Source organism: Folsomia candida, unplaced genomic scaffold (genome assembly GCF_002217175.1).
Source record: "Folsomia candida strain VU population unplaced genomic scaffold, ASM221717v1 Fcan01_Sc003, whole genome shotgun sequence".
Lineage (NCBI taxonomy): Eukaryota > Metazoa > Arthropoda > Collembola > Entomobryomorpha > Isotomidae > Folsomia > Folsomia candida.
In genome coordinates, this window is record NW_019091195.1 from 12,186,351 (window position 1) to 12,210,642 (window position 24,292).

At 39.6% G+C, this 24,292-nt stretch overlaps 3 protein-coding genes and 1 long non-coding RNA gene across 6 annotated transcripts in view; 2 read left to right on the top strand and 2 right to left on the bottom strand.

Moving 5' to 3' along the window:
• Positions 1-891: 891 nt before the first annotated feature.
• Positions 892-24,292, top strand: part of LOC110846608 (two pore potassium channel protein sup-9) — a 38,219-nt gene continuing 14,818 nt past the window's right edge. The window contains exons 1-8 of one of the 2 annotated variants that reach the window (XM_035849654.1): positions 9,382-9,484; positions 21,533-21,793; positions 21,884-22,245; positions 22,336-22,598; positions 22,686-22,849; positions 22,947-23,049; positions 23,120-23,472; positions 23,570-24,228. In XM_035849654.1, the coding sequence (XP_035705547.1) occupies positions 21,536-21,793; positions 21,884-22,245; positions 22,336-22,598; positions 22,686-22,849; positions 22,947-23,049; positions 23,120-23,472; positions 23,570-24,228 (2,162 nt within the window). In that variant the 5' untranslated portion in view covers positions 9,382-9,484; positions 21,533-21,535. Of the gene's footprint in view, positions 1,602-3,409; positions 4,615-9,325; positions 9,485-21,532; positions 21,794-21,883; positions 22,246-22,335; positions 22,599-22,685; positions 22,850-22,946; positions 23,050-23,119; positions 23,473-23,569; positions 24,229-24,292 lie in introns of those variants that run through there. The other variant, XM_022093413.2, reaches the window with a different exon arrangement.
• On the bottom strand, positions 9,491-16,835 carry LOC118434931. Its single transcript, XR_004834390.1, has 3 exons — positions 12,356-16,835; positions 11,834-12,254; positions 9,491-11,658 (listed from the first exon to the last, which is right to left on the bottom strand). It is a non-coding gene; the product is annotated as an uncharacterized LOC118434931 (long non-coding RNA).
• Positions 18,252-21,169, top strand: LOC118434929. Of its 2 annotated transcripts, none has more exons than XM_035849655.1 (4): positions 18,252-18,869; positions 18,955-19,114; positions 19,189-20,966; positions 21,052-21,169. In XM_035849655.1, exons 1-3 carry the CDS (start codon positions 18,620-18,622, stop codon positions 19,538-19,540), a joined length of 762 nt encoding a protein of 253 aa, XP_035705548.1. In that variant the 5' UTR covers positions 18,252-18,619; the 3' UTR covers positions 19,541-20,966; positions 21,052-21,169. The 2 variants fall into 2 exon arrangements, with proteins under 2 accessions (XP_035705548.1, XP_035705549.1); XM_035849656.1 differs by having other exon boundaries at positions 19,189-20,946.
• On the bottom strand, positions 20,119-20,767 carry LOC118434930. The gene is made up of 3 exons (XM_035849657.1): positions 20,665-20,767; positions 20,313-20,592; positions 20,119-20,228 (listed from the first exon to the last, which is right to left on the bottom strand). The coding sequence occupies exons 1-3, from the start codon at positions 20,743-20,745 to the stop codon at positions 20,161-20,163; spliced, it is 429 nt and encodes a 142-aa protein (XP_035705550.1). The 5' UTR covers positions 20,746-20,767; the 3' UTR covers positions 20,119-20,160.

Genomic DNA, 24,292 nt, shown 5'->3' on the forward strand with positions numbered 1-24,292 from the left:
TGATAGTCAGTGTGAGTCCAGTCCAGTTCATCCTACGGAGAAAGCGCATGCAGAAAAAGAAGGAGGGATATCTCTCGTGGCGTCGTGGTCCTCGTGTCCGTATGCATAAAACGTGTGACGGAGCAGTCCCTTTGCAGCAGGAAGCACAAGCTTGCCGAGAAATGAAATGGAAATCTGAGCCAGATTAAACGAAAGTTGGGCAAGAAAAGTGAGGATGGTAATGGAAGTTACAAACGGAGATATTCATCCATATGTAACATACACATTTTGGAGAAGGGACATGAAGAACTCTGCCAAATGTAGTCCAGTCAGTTTCAGATGCACATACCCATTACCACGGATATGCATACATGAATACATACGTACATGCATGTTGATATGCTGTGTATATGTACATACATAGGTATGTAATTTACCATGCATGTACATATATCTAATCTATGTCTTATATGGATTCGAGGTTTGCATTTTAAACTACTACAACAAAATTCCCTTCAACCATCGAAACTAGGGCACAGTCCAACTGCACTGAATCGCATTCTCAACTTTAGTTTACATTCAAAACCTACAACTAGACCAAACAAATCCTCCTCAAGCCTTTGCGATTTGTACGCTACTCATACCCACCCACTGGAATGTGTATCAAATACTTGGTTGAAAATATTCCGTTCTGTGTTCCTTTCAACTACTGGAATTTCTTGGAACAAACAATAAAAGAGTTGAAAGAGTTTCAAACGTTCGTTAAGCGGAATTTTAGTTACGCGAAATTGCCCTTGTACTAGCGAATACCATGCTGTCTTAAGAAAACGGTTAGTTTTAAAATTAGACTCTCCTATGTATATTCACGCAGAGTAAAAGCAACTAGCATTTGTTTGTAAAAATAAACAACTCTTTGGATTGGAAAGTCTTTCTGCAAAGTCAAGAAGAAGAAAATAATAGAAAGCCACATGGTTAACTCCAGACGGGGTTAAGTTTAGAAATGGTGGTGAAAGTAAAATATAAAGGGGACGCGTAGGTGACGGGGAAAATAAAGCTGAGAGTCACACAGTCTTCGTCTACATACATACATGCTACTCCACAATCCGTTCTTTGAACATTTCTCCCGACCAACTTTCCACCATCCGCCAGGCAGAGATCCCATACTTTTGCTACCTCGGTGTTTCGTAGGAATTCCAAAATTTCTCTCAATTTTCCTCAATTCTACCCATCCGTCCAGCCAGCCAGCTAGATTTCGTTGTCCTCTGCTCCTCCTTCTGCTTTCCCTTCGTACTCTGCTCCTGCTACTATCCACACTACTAAAGGGTGAAGAGGAGACGGCTTTTGTGCCAGTCACACATTTGCTCCCTCGACTCACGCAACAACCAACTTTCACTCTCCGACACTCACTCGCCAGCGGCTGCTGAGACAAATCACACTTTCAGGCCAGTACTCCTCAGAAATTGTGATAGCAAATCACACTTTTGCTGACTTGAGGGGAAAGAAAGTAGAGTTTGATTTCAAAAGTGCTGCAAATCTGTCACTTATTTCTTTGAAAGCTCTCTCACCTCGAATCCACATGTGAATCGTGTCATCAACAGGAAAGAATTGATCTTTGAATCCAGGTAAGAGAAATATAAGCTAAACATGACAGCAAAGCAAGTAATATTCCATACTTGTGTGGAAGTACTTTCGTCGACGTTGTTTAAAAGTATTCTGCTGGATGTCCATCATCTCGTTTTTTAACCCAAGCCAAGCATTCGAGTTTTCTCATTATTTATGGATTAAGTGGGGTGAAAGGAAGAGCTGTTTAAAAGGGCTTACAGTTTAGCCATCACATCCTAAAGGAAAGGTTTAAAAGTTTGGAAAGCCATCACATTCTTCGGCAATCTCTGCTGTATGTGTGTAGCTCTACTAAGCCATCATCAAGTCAGAAATCCAAACATCCAGGTTTGCGGAGGTGGAAAGTATCAGCCCGAGTAGAATGTGTATGTAGCAGTAACAAAATTCCTCGATGGGATTTGTGGTGAAAGACATTTCTTCCACATGAAAGCGAATTGCACCCATTTTTCGCATCATAAAGTAGTTATAATTTATTCAATGAATAATTCTTTACATAAAGTAGTTTAAATTCGCATTTAATGTTACTCACGGAAAAGCTTCAATACAATAATTAATGGCAAAGCGGGCTTACTTGCTTTACCTAAATTAAAAATCTCTCAAAATCAGAATTTTTAGTTTGTCTAAAAAATGTAATCCTTATTCATTGGTGAGTTATGTAAATGACTTATAATTGGTTAAAATTAATTAAGCAGTAATAACGCATATTAGTGAAAGCAGAGGTATTACACAAACTGAGCAAATGAGCAAGTGAAAATTATACAAACAAAAAAGTACAATCTTATTAGTTTTGATACATTGCTCCCACCCAAAAATGTCCACATGCATCAGCAAGCAAGAACTTGTCTTAAACCTTCGATTTTTATATAACTCAGTTGCGAAGTGTCGTGATTCATCCTGTCCAGCGTAGTATCTCCACTGAGTTTTATCTGTAAAATGTAGTGCCAGACTGTTTTATGGTAGTCGTTGGAATAAAGAGAGTGCTTGCGAAACGGAGGACACAGATTTATAGATACCACGACATACCTTCATCACCCTCTCCAGTGAGCCATAGGTCAAATCTTAGAGAATAGCAGTTGAAGACTTGCTTGCGGCGACGGAAGTGGCGGTGGGGCAACAACGGATGAAAAATCTGGCCCGACTCGCATAGTTCTTCTATTTTTAGCTGCATATGGTAGTAGCCGTAGTACTCTTGTGTCTATATTTACCAAGCAGCTCCTCCGACCCATCCGACTTGCACGATGCCTTGGAGATGAGAGAAAAGAACCTACTTTCTCTTCCATCCATCTCCAGCAGGAAGGGAGAGAGCTCTTCTTTCTTAACTGCCTGAGCCCATGGACACCATTCACCCACTTAACTCTCACCTTGTCCATTTCTTTCTTCGACTTCCCCCGTCCACCATTATTACCGGAATGAACAAGAGATTTGCCCACAGCTTTTCCGCAGTTGTAAAAAATCTCGAGTCGACAGTTATAGATATCCTTTAATGCACTTTCTCCTCTCCGCAAAGGCCCCACAGACCACCGCAGCACGGCAGTGGACCTCATCCCTACGTGCAACTACCAGTACCTTAACGTGTACTACGTATTGTCAAGACCAACGATACTTTCGTTCTCCCAGTGTTTCTTTATTAAAGGAGAATTAGATGTCACCTATTTAGAGAAAGAACACTTTCTTCGTCGCCCTCACGTTTTCCACATATTTAATCAAACGGTCATAAATTCCCGGAAATTGGTTTACCTTTCCCACTCGAAATCATTAGAGACTAATTAATTACGGTTAACTAAAGTCGGATTGTTTTCTCAAATTGTAGGTGGACCAGTCACGCTGCGGTTTAGAGCACCCACCAACAAAAACTCATCAGTATGGACGGGATGAGGACGACCATTAATATTTTGGAGTAAAGAGAGGACGAGTGCGGGTTTTAATTATAGGTGAAGCCGCTAATTGATTAGAATGAATAGAATTCCGAGACTATTCTTCCTTCCCTCCGGCCTGAAGAATTATATATTGTAAATTGTTACGCTATGTAATGCTTGAGAATATAGTAGCGTGACATTCTCCATAAATTGAATACCTTACATACTTTCTCGCATATAAATATATTTGTGAGATTGGAAGAATGAAGTCGTTAGAAAGCCTTATACAGGGAAAGCACGCACACTTGAACATTTGACACTATTTAATTCTGGTCTTTAAGTTTAATTAGCCCTGATTGGTTCTTCTTGATTATTGAACCGGCACAAATCCTTCCTCATCAAGGTATACTGAAAGTCAAATAGTGATGTATGTATGTAAGTAACCAGACTTTGTCCAAACTCAAAGAGTGTGAACGCACATAATAATAACAATTGTGGTGAAAATTACATAAGTTATTTACAAATATAAATACTCCTTGTTGTGTGCAGTGACCATGTAGGCAACAACCTTTGCCAAAGTGACGACACACGAACGAATAGAACGAATTTAAGAATCAGTGAATTCAAAAGTTTATTATTGACGTTGTGGACGAATGCAGAAATATGATTGGTTCTGAGGATGATGAATTTATAATGTTTAATATTCATGCCATCAGCTCCGACAACCGCAACCGCACTTTTGTGGTCGAGCTGACCACTTTAATTGCGGCCATTTGAATCTAATTATTTCAGTTGACTGACATTGGCTAGACGATGAATATTACGTGAGACTTCGTACTCATCGATGTTCTTAACAGGAATACTTAATACTTTCACCCAGTTCAACATTACACATTAAGTGACTCTTAAAATACATTACCCAAGCTCACGCGTAATGTGGTTCGGCAAGTGTTGTTGAGGCAGTGAAGGTTGAATGAGGAAAATATCATTCAAAAGTGTTGCTGATGTCGAAACCATCAGCAGTATGTTGGTATGAAGAGACAGAACGTACGGACACTATCCTTGATCGTATTGGTCGGTACATACCTCCTCGTCGGCGCTGCAATCTTTGATGCGTTAGAGTCCGACACCGAGAAACGGCAGAAGGAAGCTTTGCAGGGTAAGACTTTCTTTTCCTCAACATGAATTATCTAATCATAAACTTTTTCATTTTCAAATCATTTGAGCATTTGCATTTCACGAATTTAGACTATTTATGTATATATGTAACTACATAATTGCGATTGGATGAATCATCTCTTTAACTGGATCTCTGTGATTTAATTGAATGGACACGGCACCGCTAATATGTACATACATATGACTCACCACTTTTTAATCCATTTAGCAACATTGAAACAATAACAAGTGGCGAATGATATTATTTCGAGTTCCACATTTTGAATTGAATTAATTACGACTGTTGTATACCATATGCATACACACATATTGCCATTGACCAGTGTCCACTACTTCCACCATTATTCATTAGTTTGGTTGAAAATGTTTGTTGTTGGATCCTTTATCATCCTGGAAATTGAAGTTTTCGCTCTGTTTTATAGAAACACGTGTCATTTAGCCACTTTACTATCCCTCAAGTGGGATAGTGTTTAGCATGTGACTGTTCCTATTATACACGAGTTCTCTGGGTGGATGGACAATGGCCTCTAGCAGCATTTGTTCATTATGACAGGTTGGAAATGCCAGGTCGACTGGACTTTCACTTTAACTTCTTCGCTGCTTTCATTACTGTCAGTTTTCATTCATTTCATTTGTTCCTCTCAAATTGTGCCGGACCGATGAGCCTCGCGAACAGTGGGATTTGTGAGATTATTGTTTTCGTGGAGTTGTAAAGGTCTTCTCCACCCACATTCTGAAGAAAATATATTCACCTCGACGCTCATGAACGTTGTCTGTGCGGGTTAAACTTTCTATCTAAAATGCAATCTTGCATGGCATAATTAATTAGAGAGGATACGCAAGAGGTGCTCTTAATTAAATTGAAACTCATTGTAGAGATTCGCCTACGTATCAGATTTACTATTTCAGGCATGGTTCAGCCCTCTCTGCGGTGAAAGGTAAAGAAAGGTCGGACAAGTTCGAATGACGGAAATTTAAGACTAGTCGTCGTAATCACACTCCTCAACTTGGCCCAAATGGATGGTGAGTGAGTGCATGAGACAACAATGCCAACGACTTCATCTCACAACCTTGTGCCTATATCGTAAGTGGTTGCTGGTCTGATTGTGTAGCTCAAGTTGAATAATTTAATTGAAAACCGAGTGAATTTCTTTCATTAGTTGGTTAGGTAGTGGCGAAATCTTGCTTTATTTGGCAAGAGGGAAAATTGAGATAGATGTTCATATGAAGGAGACGTAAGTAGAAGAAGACGTGGCACACGTGTGTCCGTTCTTCTAGTAATTTTATTGTGTTATTTTGTCCGACATGTCGCTCAACGAGTTGCCAATCTATTCGTGCCATTTGAGATTGGAATTTCCACAAGGAGTCCTTCACATTGTCAACGATCTCTTATCAGCCAGCTCACCAGAATAAAACTAACTAACTAACTGCAGTACTTGAAGGATTCAGTACGAGTGAAGCAATTTTATCCACATGAATGACCATGTAATTTGAGCTGCGTATTTCACAGCTAAATAAATAAAATAAGTTAGCATGTGAACTTTTTAAAAATTTCCAAACTCCGTGACACACTTTTTTACTTGTGGACCCAATTTCAACTATGGGCAAGTTGTTAGCTCAACGATAAGTCTATTTCGAAAACGAAGTCCAGCGTGTTAGAAATACAACGAATCGAAGTCGATCACCACCACTAGAGCTATCTATGTAACAATACTTTCGATGGGAGTAATGAGATTAAATAGGATTGTTAAGCAGACCGGAATTGGCTGATGGGCGTTGAGGACGGGAAAGTGTTACTTTATCCCTTATCGCACATCTAGCACTCTCTTTCTCCCGAGTTGCTACATTGTTACCAACAACAAATACAATATAGTTATACGGTGATAATGACACTTTAAATCAGACTGTGCTCATATTGAGATTGGTGTTATGTAAATTACAAATCATTTTAATTATCCATTCTCTCGCTGTCGATTACCCGTGTGCATAAATTATGCGTCTACCCGCACTATATCTGTTAATTACAGATTTCGAATTGGAATGTTAGTAGAGTAGAAGTTGCAATAACCGCAATTTAAAAGAGTAATAACATTCTTTCATTCAAGTTGAGCGTACAAAGGGCAGCAGAATTAGATTCGCACGATGACAAACTTTCTTTGTGTTTTGGAGAATTGATTTACAGTCTAATAGTATCAAGTAAACCAAGACCAATTCTTCAGAAAGAAATAAGGGCGTAGTTTTTTTCCGACGGGATGTATCAAATCGCTAGGATGCAAACATCCTTCCCATTGTGTTGCAATTGCTTGTAATGTGGTGTAGCCTAACAAACAGGACATTTTTTCACTGTAAAAAGAAAGAAGAAAGTTTAAGGGGAAGAGGATTCTTCCTAGAAAAGTAGGCTAACTAAAAGCAAATGTATACAGCCTGTCGTTCAGAATACAGGATTCGAACAAGTTTTGTAGAAATGCTGTGATGAATTGATAACTGTAAGACAAATTAGAACCAGCTCGACGGCTCTTTATATACTTCACCTCCCTTCGTCTTAGTTTCTTATCGATCGGTCCAGGAAAGGAATCGTCTCTTCGGATATGTACATACTATGGGCTGACGACTACGACCAACTATCACCGTCTGTAGATATCGCTTCCACATCCGGTCTCATCCATTTCTGCCCTTTGCACATTTCTCTCTTCCAAATTAGAACGGAATTAGTTGGAAAAGTTAAGACATTCTGCTTTGAGAAAAGTCAATGAAGAAAGAGAAAGTTAACTGTATCTCTGGTATATGGGAAATAAGTAGCATCAGATCTCAATGTAACTGTACTACATATAGTGAAAAGTATAGAGAGTTAATCATGAAAATTATTGGGCAAGAATTGTGGTCTATTCTGCCCTATTAAAGAAAATTGACAAATAGTGAACTCTAAATTTATGGTTAGATTACTTAGATGGGTTTCATGGGAGAATGAGTAGGTTTGACAAAATATCCAACATGTACCGGATTTCCTTAAGATTCCCCAGTTGACAACTCCTGATTAAGACTTGCGAAGAGAACATCTTCAACTGTACTACAATAAGATGCCATGTTTGATAACCATGCTCTGTTAGTTTGCATCTGCTGGCGTTGTATCTCACAACAGCCAGCCCTCCTTAATTAGCCAGTCTCTCATTGTTCACACTTGAGGAGAACAAGCTCACGCGCTGTCACTTGTGCTTTGCTCTCTCTCTCTCTTGTGCTGTCTGCTCCACTTTCACTCATTGCCCTTATCTGGAGTCCGTACTTCCGTATATCTGTCCAAATAAGTAGTACAGATCAAAGGGAAGAAGATGTTCTTGGTTGAAAATTGAGATTGGGTGGTTGCCTTTGCGGTTTGGTCAGTTCGTATTTCATTAACACCTGATTCCCAACCGAGGACGACAACTTCTATGCGATCTCCGCGCTGTCGTTTGAATTATTAGACAGGGCAGAGGTAAGAATGTAAAGTGCAAATTAAATTACCAACAGACGGGCCACATTTTCAATTCGCTTCAAGGAAATTCCTTCTTTTGATGTCATCAAAGGCCAATTACAGAACCTGGTTGTGACACCCTTTCTCACAAAACCTTTCAAAGCTCGCCGAAACTTATTGCACCTCTTTGAAAACTTTGTGACTTTGCAGGCATTATTTACGAATGAGGAGTAAAACTCAAAGAATCCGCTCTGCCCTTTCTATATACCTATTTGACTTTATGAAATCCTTTAAAATCTTTCGTAAAAGAGAACACATGCCGCGGAAATTCTTGTTTTCGAGCTAATATTTATATTTGACGTGTAGAAATTCATTGATTGAGATTAAATTCACTGTACCTTCGGGTCAGTAGATGGATTTTGCGATTAAGAAAGTTTTTGTGCACATTTCATGACAGAAAAAAGCTTGCCCAACCAGATTGAAAGTTAGACTTGCCTTGTCAATGAGTATTCATTCAATCGCAAATGAATTGAAGCTGGCAGTCGTCCATCCACCACCTATTCATGGGGATGATTGGCGGATGTTCAGTGTTAGGACTGGAGCTGAATTCGAAAGTAAGGAATAGCATTTGAGTCAGGCAGGAAAGGTAATATTGTGACATGACGTCTTCACTCACTCACTCGCAGCCCATGATTTATGGTCCTTTCTCCTCCGGATGGTATGGTTGTGAAGCTTCACCGGAGAGAGCGTCTTGAAGACGGATGGATTGCGTTGTGCTCCAGAATTTTCCTAATTTCCATTGCATACACATTCGAAAACGGATAGTCTGCGAGGAGAGGCAGGTATGATCTAAAGGAACTTTTCATTTTATGGAGCAAATAAATATCCACTATTGTAATAGGACAGATCTACCGTCTCCCAGAATTCGTACATTAAACTCAAACCACAATGAAGACATAAAAAAGATGAAAAGCATGCAAAGAAATATCATCACATTTTTATGTGATTTCATGTCTCTGAGAAGGATTATGATTTTCGTTCTGAATTTGAATTTTGATATGGCAAAATATGTGTTGATTTTTGCAAATTGTGCTTTTGAGTCAGAGGTAGAGGTTATTATTCGCATCCAAACCTCTACGTAATGTAAAATGAGTAAACACCGTCGACAGTGAAAACATTTAGCTCCAATGCGATGAAGGAAGTTGTATATTACTGTTTACTTATGGATGATGTATGATTTCAGATTTAGGAGAAGTGCTCTTCAACCGGTACAACATATCCCTCGACGACTTTCGAGTCCTGGAAATGGTCATCCTCAAGTCGGTCCCACAAAAAGCTGGCAATTCGCAATGGAAATTCGCCGGCGCGTTTTACTATGCTACCACTGTGCTTACAACTATAGGTGAGTCTGTCCCTTACATTAAGGTTGTAAAGATAACACGACGGTGCATCATAGATTGCTAATGTCGCTCTACCCCTATTCAACGTCTTTAAATATACTAATTTCTAAAATGAAATCAATTTCACGAGTTTTAAGATAAATGCAACTTTTGATACTTTCATGTAAAGTTAATATTTGGTATTAGAAAACCTTGAACTTGAAATAAATGAGTTTGTTTGTCATTTTTTCACAATACACATTCCTCGAAAGTATTTCGCACTCTAGGACAATATTATTAAGACATGTTTACATCTACCTTGAATACATGTGTATGCACATTTAGTATTTATGTATGCATGTATAAATGTAGCATATATGTGTATGCACTCTTAACTTACTTCGCAGTTAAATTCCTTGATTTATGTATGTACACTTGCTCCCATTTCCTTCTTTCAAGCTGTATTATTATTCTAGAGACAATCACGAATTCCATTCCAACCTCATATTCTTCCGCATAGTCTTTCGGTCCTTGCTACATTTATGCCTTGAGTGAATTGACTTGAGAATTTTCATTTAAACGTATTCCAAACACATCCCACGAAAATTTGATTGAAACATGGAACCAAACGGAAACTTCATCTTCATTCTGACGGTTGCAATTTCCTGGATGAATTGGATAGATTGTATAAAGTGTAGCTCAAACAATAAATCTATCCACGTAGAGACGGAGCTGCTACAAATAGGTAAATGAAATTGGTAGTCTAAAGTTGAGGGTGCTATTGCGGTGAGATGCTTCAAAATGTTCATCCTTCATACTTAGCACGGATCGACGATGTGCGTGGTATGTAGGAAACTTGTTACAATGTTCTCAAATGCTACGAAGCCAAGTATATTCGATCGAAAGGGGCAATAATTTCAAATCATGTTCCTTCTTAAAACTTTAGGACACCTATTCCATTTACCCATCAACATTCGACTTGCAGAGATAAAATTCTGCGCTATATCTTTATTCGAGAACCAACAATGGGATCGTGTGTGTGTGTGTGTGGGCCTGCATTTTATCCACCATTACTTCAACTTCATTTTATTATCGCAACTCGTAATAACAGTATCATGTGGATACATGGGACGAAACAGGGTTGAATTTAATGGATGTGTATACAAGTTGCGGCTAAAGAACTGCAAACAAGAGAGAAGATGGGAATACGATCCCTCTCTCTCTCCTTCCCATCGAGGTCTGCTGCTGCTGCTGCATCGTCGTTCGTTTCACGGGATAAAGAGAGAGAAAGTTGGTAGGCGAAATGTTTCGCTATGTTTCTACACACACTCCATGGTTGGTCGTCGTCGTCGGTTCTACGTTGCATGCATCAGAAGGCGAAGGAGGAAAGTCGCAGGGAGGAAAGGAAATCGATCCACGTTTATGTGAAGAGCTGCCCTTTCCACACTCATACTTTTATGCTCCTGAAGCTCAAATGTTTCTGAAGCGGACGAAATAATAGACCCAGTTTTACTTTCGCCTTGGTTTGAACGGCCAGAAATACTAAATACTTGTACGGTTTATAAGCACTACTATTGCTTTCTAGCAAACAAACTACGCGCACAGGATTGTCCTATTATGTAGAGAAATGAAAGGAAGGTGCACGCATTTCAGCAACACGGACACATCATCACCCACTCTAAATAAAGTGTATGTACTGAAAGTTGCGATATTTTTACACGAACGAGCCATCCCTCGTTGTGAAAGGGATGTCGATCTAATTTGAACTTTTCCTGAGAAGATAATTTGTAAACCACATGCAAGAATTTTGGTTCCTGCTTCCTCCAAACCCATGAATTCTGTTTCGAACGTTCGTTGTACAATAAAAAAAACTATGTTGGTCCGGAATTACCTAAACGTTTGTCTTTTCACTTTTGTGAGCTTGATATTAAAGTTTTGAAGTTAGGATAGGCTGAGGGATATTCCTTGCGTAGCTAAACTTTCTAAACTAACGAACGTGTCAAACCAGCCGAAAATGCGGAGAAAGCTGAGAGGCAGTCTGTTCAACTTTTGACTTCTGAGACGAGGATAAGAAGAAAGTCGACATTTTACCTAAATTGCAAATCCACGCTTTTTCTTCTCAATTGTCACTGTGACGGAGGAAGTACTTAACCGTCATTTGTTCACATCGTCATTTCTTGACACCACACGATGAGACCTAAGACGAGAAATTATTTTATTTTTAATGTTTTGTTTGTAATAAATTTTCTTACATTTCATCCGTTCAGTTTAAGTTTAAAATCAACAAGGTTTTGAGTACATTACAGTAAATAAATGTATTTAGCATGAATAGGTCGTTCCATTTATCGGTATGAAATAATCTAATTAATTACCTGATTTTTGTTATGCCTCACAATTATTAGCGGAAAATAACTGGATTTAAAGCATAGAAGAATAGATTTTCCAATAAATCGTTGGCACCGTATTTTTGTCACGTACAAATACAGATTTCGATTTAAGTATCTTCTTTGAAATGTGTCAGGATTTTGTGAAATTCTCTTCTATTTGCGACGCTCTTCTGGCAGCGGAAAAGAGAAATTAGCTGTCTGGTCCCAATCTCTGCTTAATAACTTCACATCAGATTCAACAGCATGGAACGGAAGAGAGAGAGCTAGACCACTCTCATCCTGACTGCTCCTCCAGTCTTGCTTTCTCCAGGAGCAGACGAGCACGAGGACGCAGGTGAACAATGTGCCATTATTTTAATACTGTACTCCAGCCAAGTCTCGGTGATGGGAAGATCAACGTCTCGCCCTGAAAAGAAATGCGCTGCTTAGTTGAATTACGAGAATTGTTGCTCTGTGCACCTCCACCAGATTACCTGCTGCTTTAACTATACACTCTACTTTGCTCACCATTTCTCAACCGAAGAATAGTTGCCTAAGCTCCCTCCCTTCAGTTCAACTTGGATAAAGATTCCCGTAGTCTGTTTGATAACTTTTCAGGATTTAGCCACGAGCATATTCAAAGTAATGTCTGGCACAGTACAATGAAATAAAAATGTGTACACCATGTACGTGCATACAGCCGTGTCCCTATATGGAAGATAACGAAAGCACATCAGTTTATCGGTTTAGCTTAGGCAGCTGTGGTCCACATCCAATGGCACATAAGGTTGGTAAAGTAGCCGGGAAACACAAGAGCATCATCATGACTATCATGCTAATTACACAACAAAATATTACGTGACGGCAACGTCGTCTGCTAGTAAGCAAAGTTGATCGTCAGCCCTCCTTCGCCAACCATTAGGATCGGTTGTGGTGCGGAATGTGAAAGAGCTCCTCACGACTCATGACGAGAATATGGGACAAAGCTCTTAATGCTTTTGGGGAGTGATCATGGTATGGATTCTGGCGATAACAGGAGAGACAATGGTTCAATCGCTATGTGTGTGGCTGCGAGAGTGGTGGTCGTGCTGGAGAAAGCGTGCTTGCCTCGGAATAGTAATTCGATCCGACCTAAATCTTTCCACTTTCAAATGGACAGCCACTGCCTAAGCTGACAGACAAAAAATGATTTTTCTTCACATTTTCTTCAAATAGCTTCACACACAACCAATAATATGTACTTCAATGTGTATATGTAGGACCATTCTGCCTTCAACTTAACTCAGGCGTATTGGCAAGATTTTAAGAAGTACATATTTCTAGAAATACAATAAATAATATGTCCTCAGAATCCATGAATTCTTCTTCAAACAATACATATTTCTACTCTTGTCATTATGTGAAATGTCGTCATTACTTTAATTGTGCCTCGGCAATAATTTGTTCAGGAATACATTTGTCGTTCATTTAGTTCGTTGGATAGAAAAATGTCTAGTTATTTAGCATTCGTTTACGAAGCATATTTCAAACAACAGTGAATTGTGAGTAAATTGCGAACGCGAAATAATAGAAACCAAATAAAATTGTGAACATGGAGCAAATGAACTGGAAACTCTCTAACGAGCAAGTTCTACTCTGAAGGATCTCGTAATCGTAATTCATAGCGGAAGAGCCATGACTTGCAGGGAAATGTGTTGCAAAATAAATTGGGAGGGAAAGCGGTGGCAGACTTGATTGTAGTTACTGGCAGAAGTAGTACGAGCACACATTGCTATAGTGAAAGGCCTTATTGATACAACGTGCGGAAAACTTTGCAACACGACAGTTCGTTTGAGGTTGTAGTCAAAATGAACCTTATTATGTTTCGTGTTCCACACACGTTGTAGAAATCTAAGCCATGGACACAAATCTAAAATCAAAATCTTGGCACCGGAAGGCACAGAGTTGTACATATATGCAAGTACAGTAAATATGTGTGTAAACGTATGCATTTAGCTGTCTGGCGCTCTCTCCATATTATACTTTCCATGATTAAAGTAAGCTTTAGTAAGCAGAAACTAAATAGTAGCGGTAAACGTAGTTCGGGGCTATGCGTGGCTTGAATGCAATATTTGACCTTTAACCTCACCGTTTAGGAACTGGGAGAGGATACGATGCATGCATGCATCGATTTGGGCTAGGTAATAAAAAATTGGTGACCCCTGACCTGAAGATCATGACCTACAGGGATCATTAACAAAGTCGACATTACTTTTCAACTCTGTTGTCGATGTCTGTAAAAGGTGTAACTTTCACGTAATATAGCTACATATGACTACGTTACCCACTGGAGGGGATAGACTTGCATGTTCATTAGTGGTCAAGTCGAAATTTTTAGTGTGTGTGCAGTGAATACTTGCTGTGTACTATGTATTGATCGTCATATGCGATACGTGAGCTGGGGTTTGTGTCGCGTCGCATATCTTAAATGCAATGCAGTAGAACAAAAATTCAAGAAAATAATAGCAAATGAATAACTCTATTACACATTGACTTTACTTTCATATGCTGCTCACTCCATAACATAACGCCTCGGATTTCTGAGCCAGACATTGTCAAAATAAATTGTTTCATAACGTCGTGCCACTTAATTTTAACGATCTCATCGCAAAATAATATTTTTCGCTTTCTAAGCGTTACCTACAATTTCTCTAATCACAGGACAAAATTCTTCGTAACATGTCAATTATTAAGTAGTCAAAACTAGGTTTGTAACTTGTCTATTTATTTGGGTCCTTGGTTGAGACTGACTTACTGGCTAATTACACGAATGAAAATATACACTTCTATGGGCATACAATTTGTGTACTCGTGTGGTGAATTTTTATGGGTGTGATTCGTCCATTCGCATTCTATGTATTTCCTTGGCTTTAATTATTGGGTCCGTCACAAAAGGCAGTCAGTCAAGGTAGAATAATCATGATTTGGCTCGAGCAGGGTGAAAAGAGTGAGTTCATGCATTCAGAGTAGCTTTCACTAATTTCCTCTGTCCAAAATACGAGCTGCTCTCCACTTGTACTTGTGGTTTGGCTAAGGGTTTGAACCACACTCCTCTCTTCTGTCACGCAATGGTTGTCCTGAGGTTTCCTCTGTGAAATTGTAATTGACTGACCTCAACCCGACCCAAACGATGTTGGTTTAGTTTCATCTTCTTCGTCAAACTGAATTACTTCCGCTCGACTGTGTCCACCACCTTCCAAATTGACGTGCATGATTTTTTCCAACTTTCCCCACCAGCGAGCATTAAGTAAACAATTAATTTAACTGTATGTAAAAATCGGGACATTTGGCTTGAGTGGATTGCAGCATGCACACAGAAGTGGCGTTATGCGGTGATTAAAATCCCAAGGATTCGGTCGATACTGATTCAATCAATGCGCGAGTGTTATTAAAAACTAAAAATAGCAATGACCATGTATTTATCGTCGAAACTTGTAGTATTGATTAGCGTTTGACGCGTGGATTAAGTACTTTTGAACGCTATACTCACAACCCTCCATGTCGGTATCTTTCCCGTCACCTCGGTATCTTGGCATTGGCCGGTATTGCACCAGAGAGCATTTTATATTCACACCATGTTCGCAATTTTAAAGAAGCGATATGCATACTCTGATGAGCATATGTAATATTAGTTTGTGATTTTTAAAATTATTTACTTGCCACAGCTAACAGATAGATAACAGAAGTAGAGCCATATACGTAGCAATAATTATCGGGACTCAATCCGTCCATAGCTCCACATTATTAGTATTCTATTGTGCGCAATAAAAGCTGAAGGACAGAGCGAGTAAACTTTTCCCCACCAAAATCTCTCTCCAAGTCAGAAGTGGAAAGATTTGGTTTATGGGTTGGAGAATGGAAGTGAAGAGGACACATTTGTGATTCAAATTTGGACTTATCTTTCTAATAGTCCGAGTTGGAGCAATTTCGACATACCCGTCTCCCACAATCCGACTTGACGTTGGCTGCATTTGTTATACGCATGCATCCACATTCTGAATTACATTTCCGTACAACTTTTTCCCCATCCAACTCCTTTCCCCTCCCACCACCCACCCTTCATACCCACCAGTACGTCGTTGACATACATCTTTCTCCTCCTAGCACAATTCCTGCACCCAACACATCATGGAGCGTAAATACCCACTGTGCATCATTACTAGAATTCCCCCGGTTTTGCATTCACAGACGTACGTACAAACTCACATTATTCGAGGGAAGAGTATAAAATCCCAACTGCATCCATCTGCAAGGCGAAGTGTGAATTTGGGAATTACACTCTCGACGTTCTTTCCCTTCCTCTTGTCTGCTTTATTTTTCTCTCTTCGTTCAATAAATTTGCAGATTGGCTGGCACTTTGGCTCTGATCTTGTATACACTGCTGCATCCACCAACGACCGCCTTTGGATTAGTCACCATTAAAAACATCCTGCGGTCCAAGCCTCTAGTCAACAGTTCCATTATGTCGGAGGAGCCAAGCTGCTCATATGTTAACAACGCGTATGAAATACACTGGAGAAAGTTTACCAAGGGATTCTGGAAAACCAGATTGCGGAGAGTCTGCCATTGTATTTCTCTCGCACATTATTCCGTTCTGTTGCTGACCTATATTTCCACACTTGCTGGAGATCCGCTTTCTCCAGTTCTCTCTTTATCGTGTTACACTTGGATCGTTCAGCTGCCCGTTTATTATTCACCCCTACTCGCCCCTCTCCCACAGCCACTGCTGCGTATGCTCCTCCTGCCGTGCAGATTTCGTCTCGTTTAAATTTACAGCAAAAAATGTATGCAAGTGAGAAAATATTCCAGTCGACGGAAAGATTTATGAACATTTCGTCACGCGGCGAATGTAGAACAAATTAATCATGAAGGGATTCCACTTTTTCACAAATTTTAAGTTTTTACTTGTCTCGCTGTTTTAAGTAGCAGTGAGACATCTTAGACGTTGAGCCGGATTTTATACTTGGGAGTGCTCGACTATGTAGATATTAATTGTGATATAATGCTCCCTTTAACTCGTTCGTGACACATGTAACCTTCGGTAGCAGTAACTGAATCTAGTTTTCGCATTTGCTGCTTGTCATACTCATGGCAAAACGATTTAATACTGCATAGTCATGCCAAGGCGAGGCTCAGTTTGCACAAAGTGATATACATGTTATATGTACATAGTTATTAAGTATGTTAAAGCTTCAAGCTTTTAATTCCCTTCGCATTCTGGACATTTTAATTAATTTGGCTGCTCAAGTTCCCTGCTTGCTGTCCCAGTTCGTCTTGGCTGCAAAACAATCATCTTGCAAAGCAGTGCATTGCATTGGTTGCATTTTAATCTATCATCTTGGATTTATTTTTATATAATAGTCGATGTGCCGCTTTAAAAATACTTGTCTATCATTTTCCAAACTGTAGTGAATAGTAAAATAGCTAACACGATGGGCAAAGGAAAAAACGAAATTGTGAGCTAGCTTTCTTTTTGGCATGACTAATGTGGGCGATTTTCTCCTGGTTATAGATTTCGCTATAAATCATATTTACATATATATTCATCTGTCATGCGAGTACCACCTGTGAGGCATAATTCAGTTAAAGCAAACAAGAAAAGGAATTTTAACAACATGCATAAAATTGAAGATTTAGAGGCTAGATGCAATTCGATAAGAAAATAATCAAATAAACTGTTACAAACCTATTTAGCTAAATCTCTCGTGTTACGTGTTTTAAATTTGATAGCTGCAGTGGCATCTTAGCTACCAAAATCACAAATGACGAATTTTACTTATAGAAGACGAGTTCTGTTATAACTATAGCTCAATTGTGAGATTATTTTCTGCGTAGATATAATCTAAAGAGTAGAGAAGATGGCTTCTAACGGTTTTCTTGCCTCGTAATTCTAGTAAGATTAATATATTTATCTACTATCATGTCGTATGATATTAGAATTTCCAGGTGCCTGAGCCTGAGGTCTGCTTTTACTTGGGTAAAAAATTTCAAAAGTCTTTTCGCTGCTAACGATTGACGATGGTCATTTGTATACTCGCATCTGGTTTTGGCATGACAAAACAATGCAAATCAACATTTTATTACTTCCTTTTTCCTCAGTCTATTTTCCTATTTACTTTTATTTCTGTTGTACAACCATCACCTTCCGGACATAGCACATTACTCTCATGATTTTCTTCCTTGTCTTGTACAAAGGTCATGCGTGACAGTTCCATAATTCCAAAAATTTAGATCGGTTGGTGTTTGGGCTATGTATGGATCCTCTGTTCTGTCTAAATGCATCCACATAATTGTCTACAATATGGAACAATATGAGTAAATAATTTTAAAACCGTTATTTCCAAAATTTCACATTGTTTACGAACAGCGTTTACATTTGAATGGTTGTTAAGCTGGATTTCCACTGCCGTGAGTCGTGCGCGACCTACGACGGAAAGTGTCCGACGATGGCATTTCAACCAAAGCAGACAAAATCCGCTCGACGCGGCGGAGAGTGAGCTGAGTTGAGCGGATTTTTGCCTCCCATTTCCACCAACCGACTCATCTCAGCGGATACGATCCGCGCGGACGAAAAAACTGTGAGTCGATGAGTTGAACTTGGTTCAACTTTTTTTCGTCCGCTCGCCAAAATCTATGACAAATTCTCATTTCCTTGAGCGGAATATATAAAATCACATAAATTCACTTCTTATTATTCACATTCCGCTAACATCAATTATTTCATAAAATTAGAATATTCGAAATAAATATAAAATGTCGAGTGACAGTGAGGAGGATGGAGGAAGTTTGAACATCAACGAGGATGGGGATCAATGTCATGTAATGGGTGAGGAAATACCGGGCGCCCAGGAAGAGAATATTTGGAGGAATGAAGATATAGAATTACTTATAGATACAGTGAGATCAAATCCAATTTTGTTCGATGTCAAATCAAAGGATAATAAGAACAGTGGTAAAAAGGAACTTGTGTGGTTAAATGTTTCCAGTACGGTAGGGAAGGATGGTAAGGTGTATAATTAATGTTTAGTATGACTCTGTGGCGCCACGTAATAATTAATGTTAATCTCTGGAATTGCTTGTTTTTGTAGTTCCTGAATGCAAGAAGAAGTGGAAATATCTACGGGATAATTTCAATAAAGTCGTTAAAAAGAAGAAAGGCAAGTCTGGCAAGTCTGGCAAAAAAGAAAAACAATGGGAATACTTCGAAATGTTGAACTTTTTAAAGCCGTTCGTAATTGCCAATACTGAGTACGTCTATTATTGACTAACTATATATTTATTACTTATGTTAAATAATTTTTTTTACTCCGCCAATCTCGCAGATCTTCTGGTAATTTGGATAAAACTCCGGCGCCGGATGAAACCACCAATCGAAGTGGTCGAGATCATTCCCGTGGGCCGGATTTAGATGAGGACGACCCCATCAAGCCCGAGACCATATCCAAAAAAATGAAGATGTCAGAGAAAGTTGATGCAGCATTATTGGGATACCTAGAAAAGCAAAATATAAAAGACTCGAACCACCATTTCTGTATGGCTCTGGCGGATGATTTGCGAAAAATGACAGCAGCTCAGTCATCATATGCAAAAACCAAAATTCAGCAAATTATGTATGAAATTGAATTTCCGCAGAATACAACGCCGGCGCCGGGAGGACGTGATGTCAATGAGTAAATTGATGATTGAAAATTTTTATTTATTGTTACTTGAGATCTTTAACGCACAATTATAATAATATGGATTTAATAATAAATTTCATTGCATTTAATCCAAGCCAACAATTCTTCGCCGCCATTCTACTGCCCCTTCATTTACAAAGTATTCTGCAAAGCTCTCCCTCATCTCTCGTGCTGCAGCACTGTGCATATTTGAACTCATTCTAGTGAGGTTTCTCAGCGCTAAAGAGTCTTCTTCTTGTCTCCATGCGCCGTTATCTTCGTCACCAGTGTCCACGAATCCTGCAGGGCAATATATATCTGCCCCCGGCGCCGAGAGATCTTGAGTACGCAGGAAATTGTGTAGTGCGATGCAGGCTGCAGAATGAACATGAGATAAGTACTATACATAATTAATAGTTTGTGCACATTTGGTTAATTTATACCTTTCACAATACTTTCAACATCGGCAGGGCAACAATCGGTCGTCGAAATATCCTGAAGCGCTTCGACATTACACCGAACGAATTCTCAATAATTCGACGAGCCCTAGAAAGCCGGTAGTTAAATATTCTTCTCACTTCAGTTAGTCATCGCCCTGGATATGGCCTCATCATGTAACATTTTAATGGAAAAGCTTCATCTCCAACATGGTAGTTGTTTTGTTGATTCAGGTAGCAATTTAGGTCCAGGAATTCCAAGATGTCCTAGTATTACAATATAAATTCCTATTTACATAATGCAGGAATTTGTTATGCCAGCTCTGCGATATTAAATTAGCGTAAAATTACCTGATTCTAATCTGGTTCCTAAAGCAGAAATTGAAAAAATTCCTGCATCGCTTTGTCTCCCGTAGGCGCCTACGTCAACCGTTGTGAATCGGTAGTCAGCATCACAAGTTGCCATCAACACGATACTAAATCTTCCTTTGTAATTATAATATTGTGACCCAGATTTGTATGGAGCTTCTATATCTATATGTTTTCCGTCCACTGCGCCGATACAATTAGGAAAATTCCAACGCTCCCTGAATCCTTTTTCGATTAAGTTGTAGTCTTCATTTGTTGGGGCCTAAAAAATATTCCAGCTTAAAAATAATTAGCAGGACATGAGGCTAATTATTATTACATAAGTTATCTTTACCTTCACAAATATTGGACTTAATCTGTTCCACAAGATCTGAGTCGTCTCTCGAACGATTCGCCAAACAGTTGTATGCCCCATGCTATAACTTGTAGATATACTTGCTAAGCTATCTCCGGTCGCTAAATATCTGCCAGTTATGAATTATATGTATGAGTTATTTCATTAATAAATATATAAATATTTCTTTCTCGGCGCCGAGTCTTCGTCGTACCTAAGGGTGACAAATAGCCGGAAATCTGGGGGAATTGATGTCCTATAATTTGTGTCCTGTTTTTGGAGGTCTTCTTTAACAATGCTCAGTACGATATCAAACTGTGCTGGAGTCATTCTTGTGTACTGGCGAAATTTCACAGGAAACTTATTATACATTTCAATTATCTTTAGATGTTCCCCCCACACACCTCGAAGTAAATTAAGAGGATGCACCCAGTAGCGATGCACTCTTTTTTTCCGGCGCCGGATTAAAGCCAAAATAATAACTGGATCCATCGTTAATTAAATTTTAAACAAGGTTGAATTTTTTGTTAATACTTGTAAATTTGGAGCAAACTAGGAATTGGGTTGAGCGGTTGGATTGGTTGCAATACTCACTCCATTTTTCGTACAACCCAACACACAGCTGAAACACCAAAATTATTCTCGCCATGTCTTCAACTACGAAAAAATTGAAAATGACACCATTCATGTCATTTATGACCATTCGTCGTCGTCAGTTAGAGGCACAAGGGATGAACTTTTCTGGTGGATGGGAAGAGGTCGCATTTGTTTTGGATGGAGAATGGCTCATAAGTAGTCCGTGTTACTTTAAATTTCACAATTTCATGAATAGAAATGTGGAAATAATTGTTTTCCTTACTTTTTCCAGAGAATGGATAAGACTGAAGAGGACAAGTACGCCGTGTACCAAGAGGAGGAGGAGAAATCAACGCCGCCACAGACGCGACCAAAAGCGAAATCTGCCTTATCCCCAACAGGCCCAGTTGGGAATGGACAAGAAGTCCCGTGCGTTGTTCCGACTGGAGAAGAAAATATGTTCCTCCGTGGACGAGCAGGTAAAAGATTAGCCAATGGACGAGGGCAGAAACAAGACTTGGTGAAACCGGAAGTGCAACTTAACATTGATCCGGTAATACGAGTAATAGAAATTCATTCGTTCATTAGAAATTTTTATTTTATGAGTCATTCTTATTTTTTGTTCTATTATGATTTATTATAGAAAGAATTAGGATCATTTCGTGATACACTCTTGCAAACTGGAAATACGATTGGTAAACACATGCGTCAACATGATCATCTCCCTCAACCAGGTTCAGAACCAATGGATTCACAGTTGTCTGTGCCGTCGTCTTTACCTGGTCGACCCAAATCGATTTCATCTCCATTCGTTCTTCCTAACCCTCTCTTCAAACAAACCACAGGGAAAGTCAAGGTGGAAGTAAAGGAATGTTCTAAACCAGAATCCAAAAAGAAAGCACCTGAACATGCACAAGAAACTCAAAAGGAGCCAGGGCCAACTTCTGTTTTATTTCAACCACCGGAAATGGCAGTTTTCAAAAATTCTGGTCCCCATAATATCAAGTAAACATTTATACATTCTACATTCACCTCTCTTTCAAATCTATTAATGACTTTGAATTATTGTGAGTGATGGTTTTAATGTTGTCCCAGGCGAACAACACTTCCCGATTGGTCGATTAAGAATGTTCAAATTAATATTCACGACCAGGATGAAGCATTTTCAAAAATTCGGGACTATTTTGCAGCCGTGCTGGATTTTGATAAGTTTCTTGAACTGACGTTTGCTTACGTCCATTTTAACAACTATTGTCCTGCACCAGGACAGATTACTGCTCCTGCAGAGTTTTGCTGCCTCACCTGGAACCTTAAGGATGGGATGGTGTTAAGCTCTGGGGGGTCACCAATTGATCCTGGTAAATTTTCGGTCTTTTACAATGCGGGAAAGCATTACTTTGAGTATATTGTATTGTTATGTTGTATCTATCTGTCACATTTAACAGGTTCTGACAAGCTTGGAGACTGGAAGATGGTGCAAGAACAGAGCAGGAAACTTTCGCTTCCAATTCCTCCCTACACCTACAGTCGAGGGCTTGCCTATTCTGTGGGGGAAGACCGATACGACGAGGTCGTCAAGTCAATCTTGGAGCAATCACGAACGTTCGAGGTATTATTAGCCATTAGCAATTGTGTAGCATTCCATTGCAAGAACATAAATGAAGGATATGTATTGTAATGTAAATATCACTCTTCTTGCTTTGTAGCTGTCGGACGAGACCCCACGGCGTCCCTACCACTATGTATTCGCTGCTGAAGATAATATCCCGATAGCTGTTGGATGCTTGGCCTGGCTGATGGCACAGCATGGTGAGCAAATTTCCGTTCGAGAAATAATCATATACGAGTTTGCCAAATGTTCCTCTTTATATTTATTTAGGAAGCAACCCTCGGATGCGCGTTCTCTCAATGGAACGTTTCGTCTCAGAGTTATTTCGAACCTGTCATATTAGGCAGTGCGCCATAGACCTACAAGCAAAAGTGGTTCAGGAAGTGCAGGGACCTAGCAAGAAGTCAACCGGGTCCGTGGTGAAGGCGAGTGATCCTGTAGGTACCGGAGTGGGTGGTGGTAAAGCGAAAAGTACCACTACCAAAGATGGTCCTCTTCCAGCAGAAATTTCAAACTTGGCGTACGTCGCGTCCATCAAGTACGCAACCGCTACCCTTCACAGTTTTGATATCAGCTCATCACTGGACAGACGCCTTCGGCTCGGATGTCTCTGGCACCAGCGCGTATGTACTTTCATAAAACCTACCACAAAATTATTCCTCTCCTAATTTGCACCACTTCAACAAATAGTGATATAATAATGTGAATTTCCTTGCCTAGGAAAATACATCGGATAGTATCGTGCACTGCTCTATGAAACAATGCAAAAAATGGATGTACAAAACACTAGAGAAAGCATTAGAAATTCTTAAACGGAATTACTCGGCTCATTCCAAAGAACTTGCCAAGCGCGACATTGAACCAGTCTTGTGGGAGGAAAGTGATGCGATGGGAGTGGAGGCTCGACAGCGTTTGGGATTCTTTACACATATTTCTCAGAAGCGGACCGAGGTGCTGGAACGGGGATTTATATTTCCGGATCTGCTCAAAGAAATGCAACTCCGAATGCCCAATGGGTTGGAAACACCACCAACACAACTCATTTGGCCTCTGGAACGGTGTGTTGAGCTGGATCTCAACTGGAGTCGGTCCCAGCGTTTCAAAATCGTGGACCTGGAGCCAGAAGCTAGGGGTGAGCGACTTGCAGAGCTCAAACGACAGATTCACCCAGTGTTTCCAAACGGCGCCGTCGATTTGATGGAAACGAATCGAGGTCTTGAAGAACAAATTAAAGAACTGAATAAAAAATTGGACGCCCTGGAAGTTGGCGGAGGTGGCAGTAGAATTTCCAGAAACAAGAAGTTTGACGACTCCACCTGCTTTAATTGCGAAAGTGCTTCACATTTTACAAATGAATGCAAACTTCAATGTTTTATTAGGTAAGGTATTGTAACCTCTCTTTTCATAAACGTGAAGATAATCAGGAATTTTCGTCTTTATATA

Bases quoted from the DNA above. Each gene is read 5' to 3' on its own strand.
- LOC118434929 (XM_035849655.1), top strand. From the start codon at position 18,620: ATGTCGAGTGACAGTGAGGAGGATGGAGGAAGTTTGAACATCAACGAG. The intron at 18,870-18,954 runs GTAAGGTGTATA...TTGTTTTTGTAG, and splicing joins CAGTACGGTAGGGAAGGATG to TTCCTGAATGCAAGAAGAAG. The intron at 19,115-19,188 runs GTACGTCTATTA...CCAATCTCGCAG, and splicing joins TTCGTAATTGCCAATACTGA to ATCTTCTGGTAATTTGGATA.
- LOC118434930 (XM_035849657.1), bottom strand. From the start codon at position 20,745: ATGGGGCATACAACTGTTTGGCGAATCGTTCGAGAGACGACTCAGATC. The intron at 20,593-20,664 runs GTAAAGATAACT...AATATTTTTTAG, and splicing joins TAAGTCCAATATTTGTGAAG to GCCCCAACAAATGAAGACTA. The intron at 20,229-20,312 runs GTAATTTTACGC...TTGTAATACTAG, and splicing joins AGGAACCAGATTAGAATCAG to GACATCTTGGAATTCCTGGA.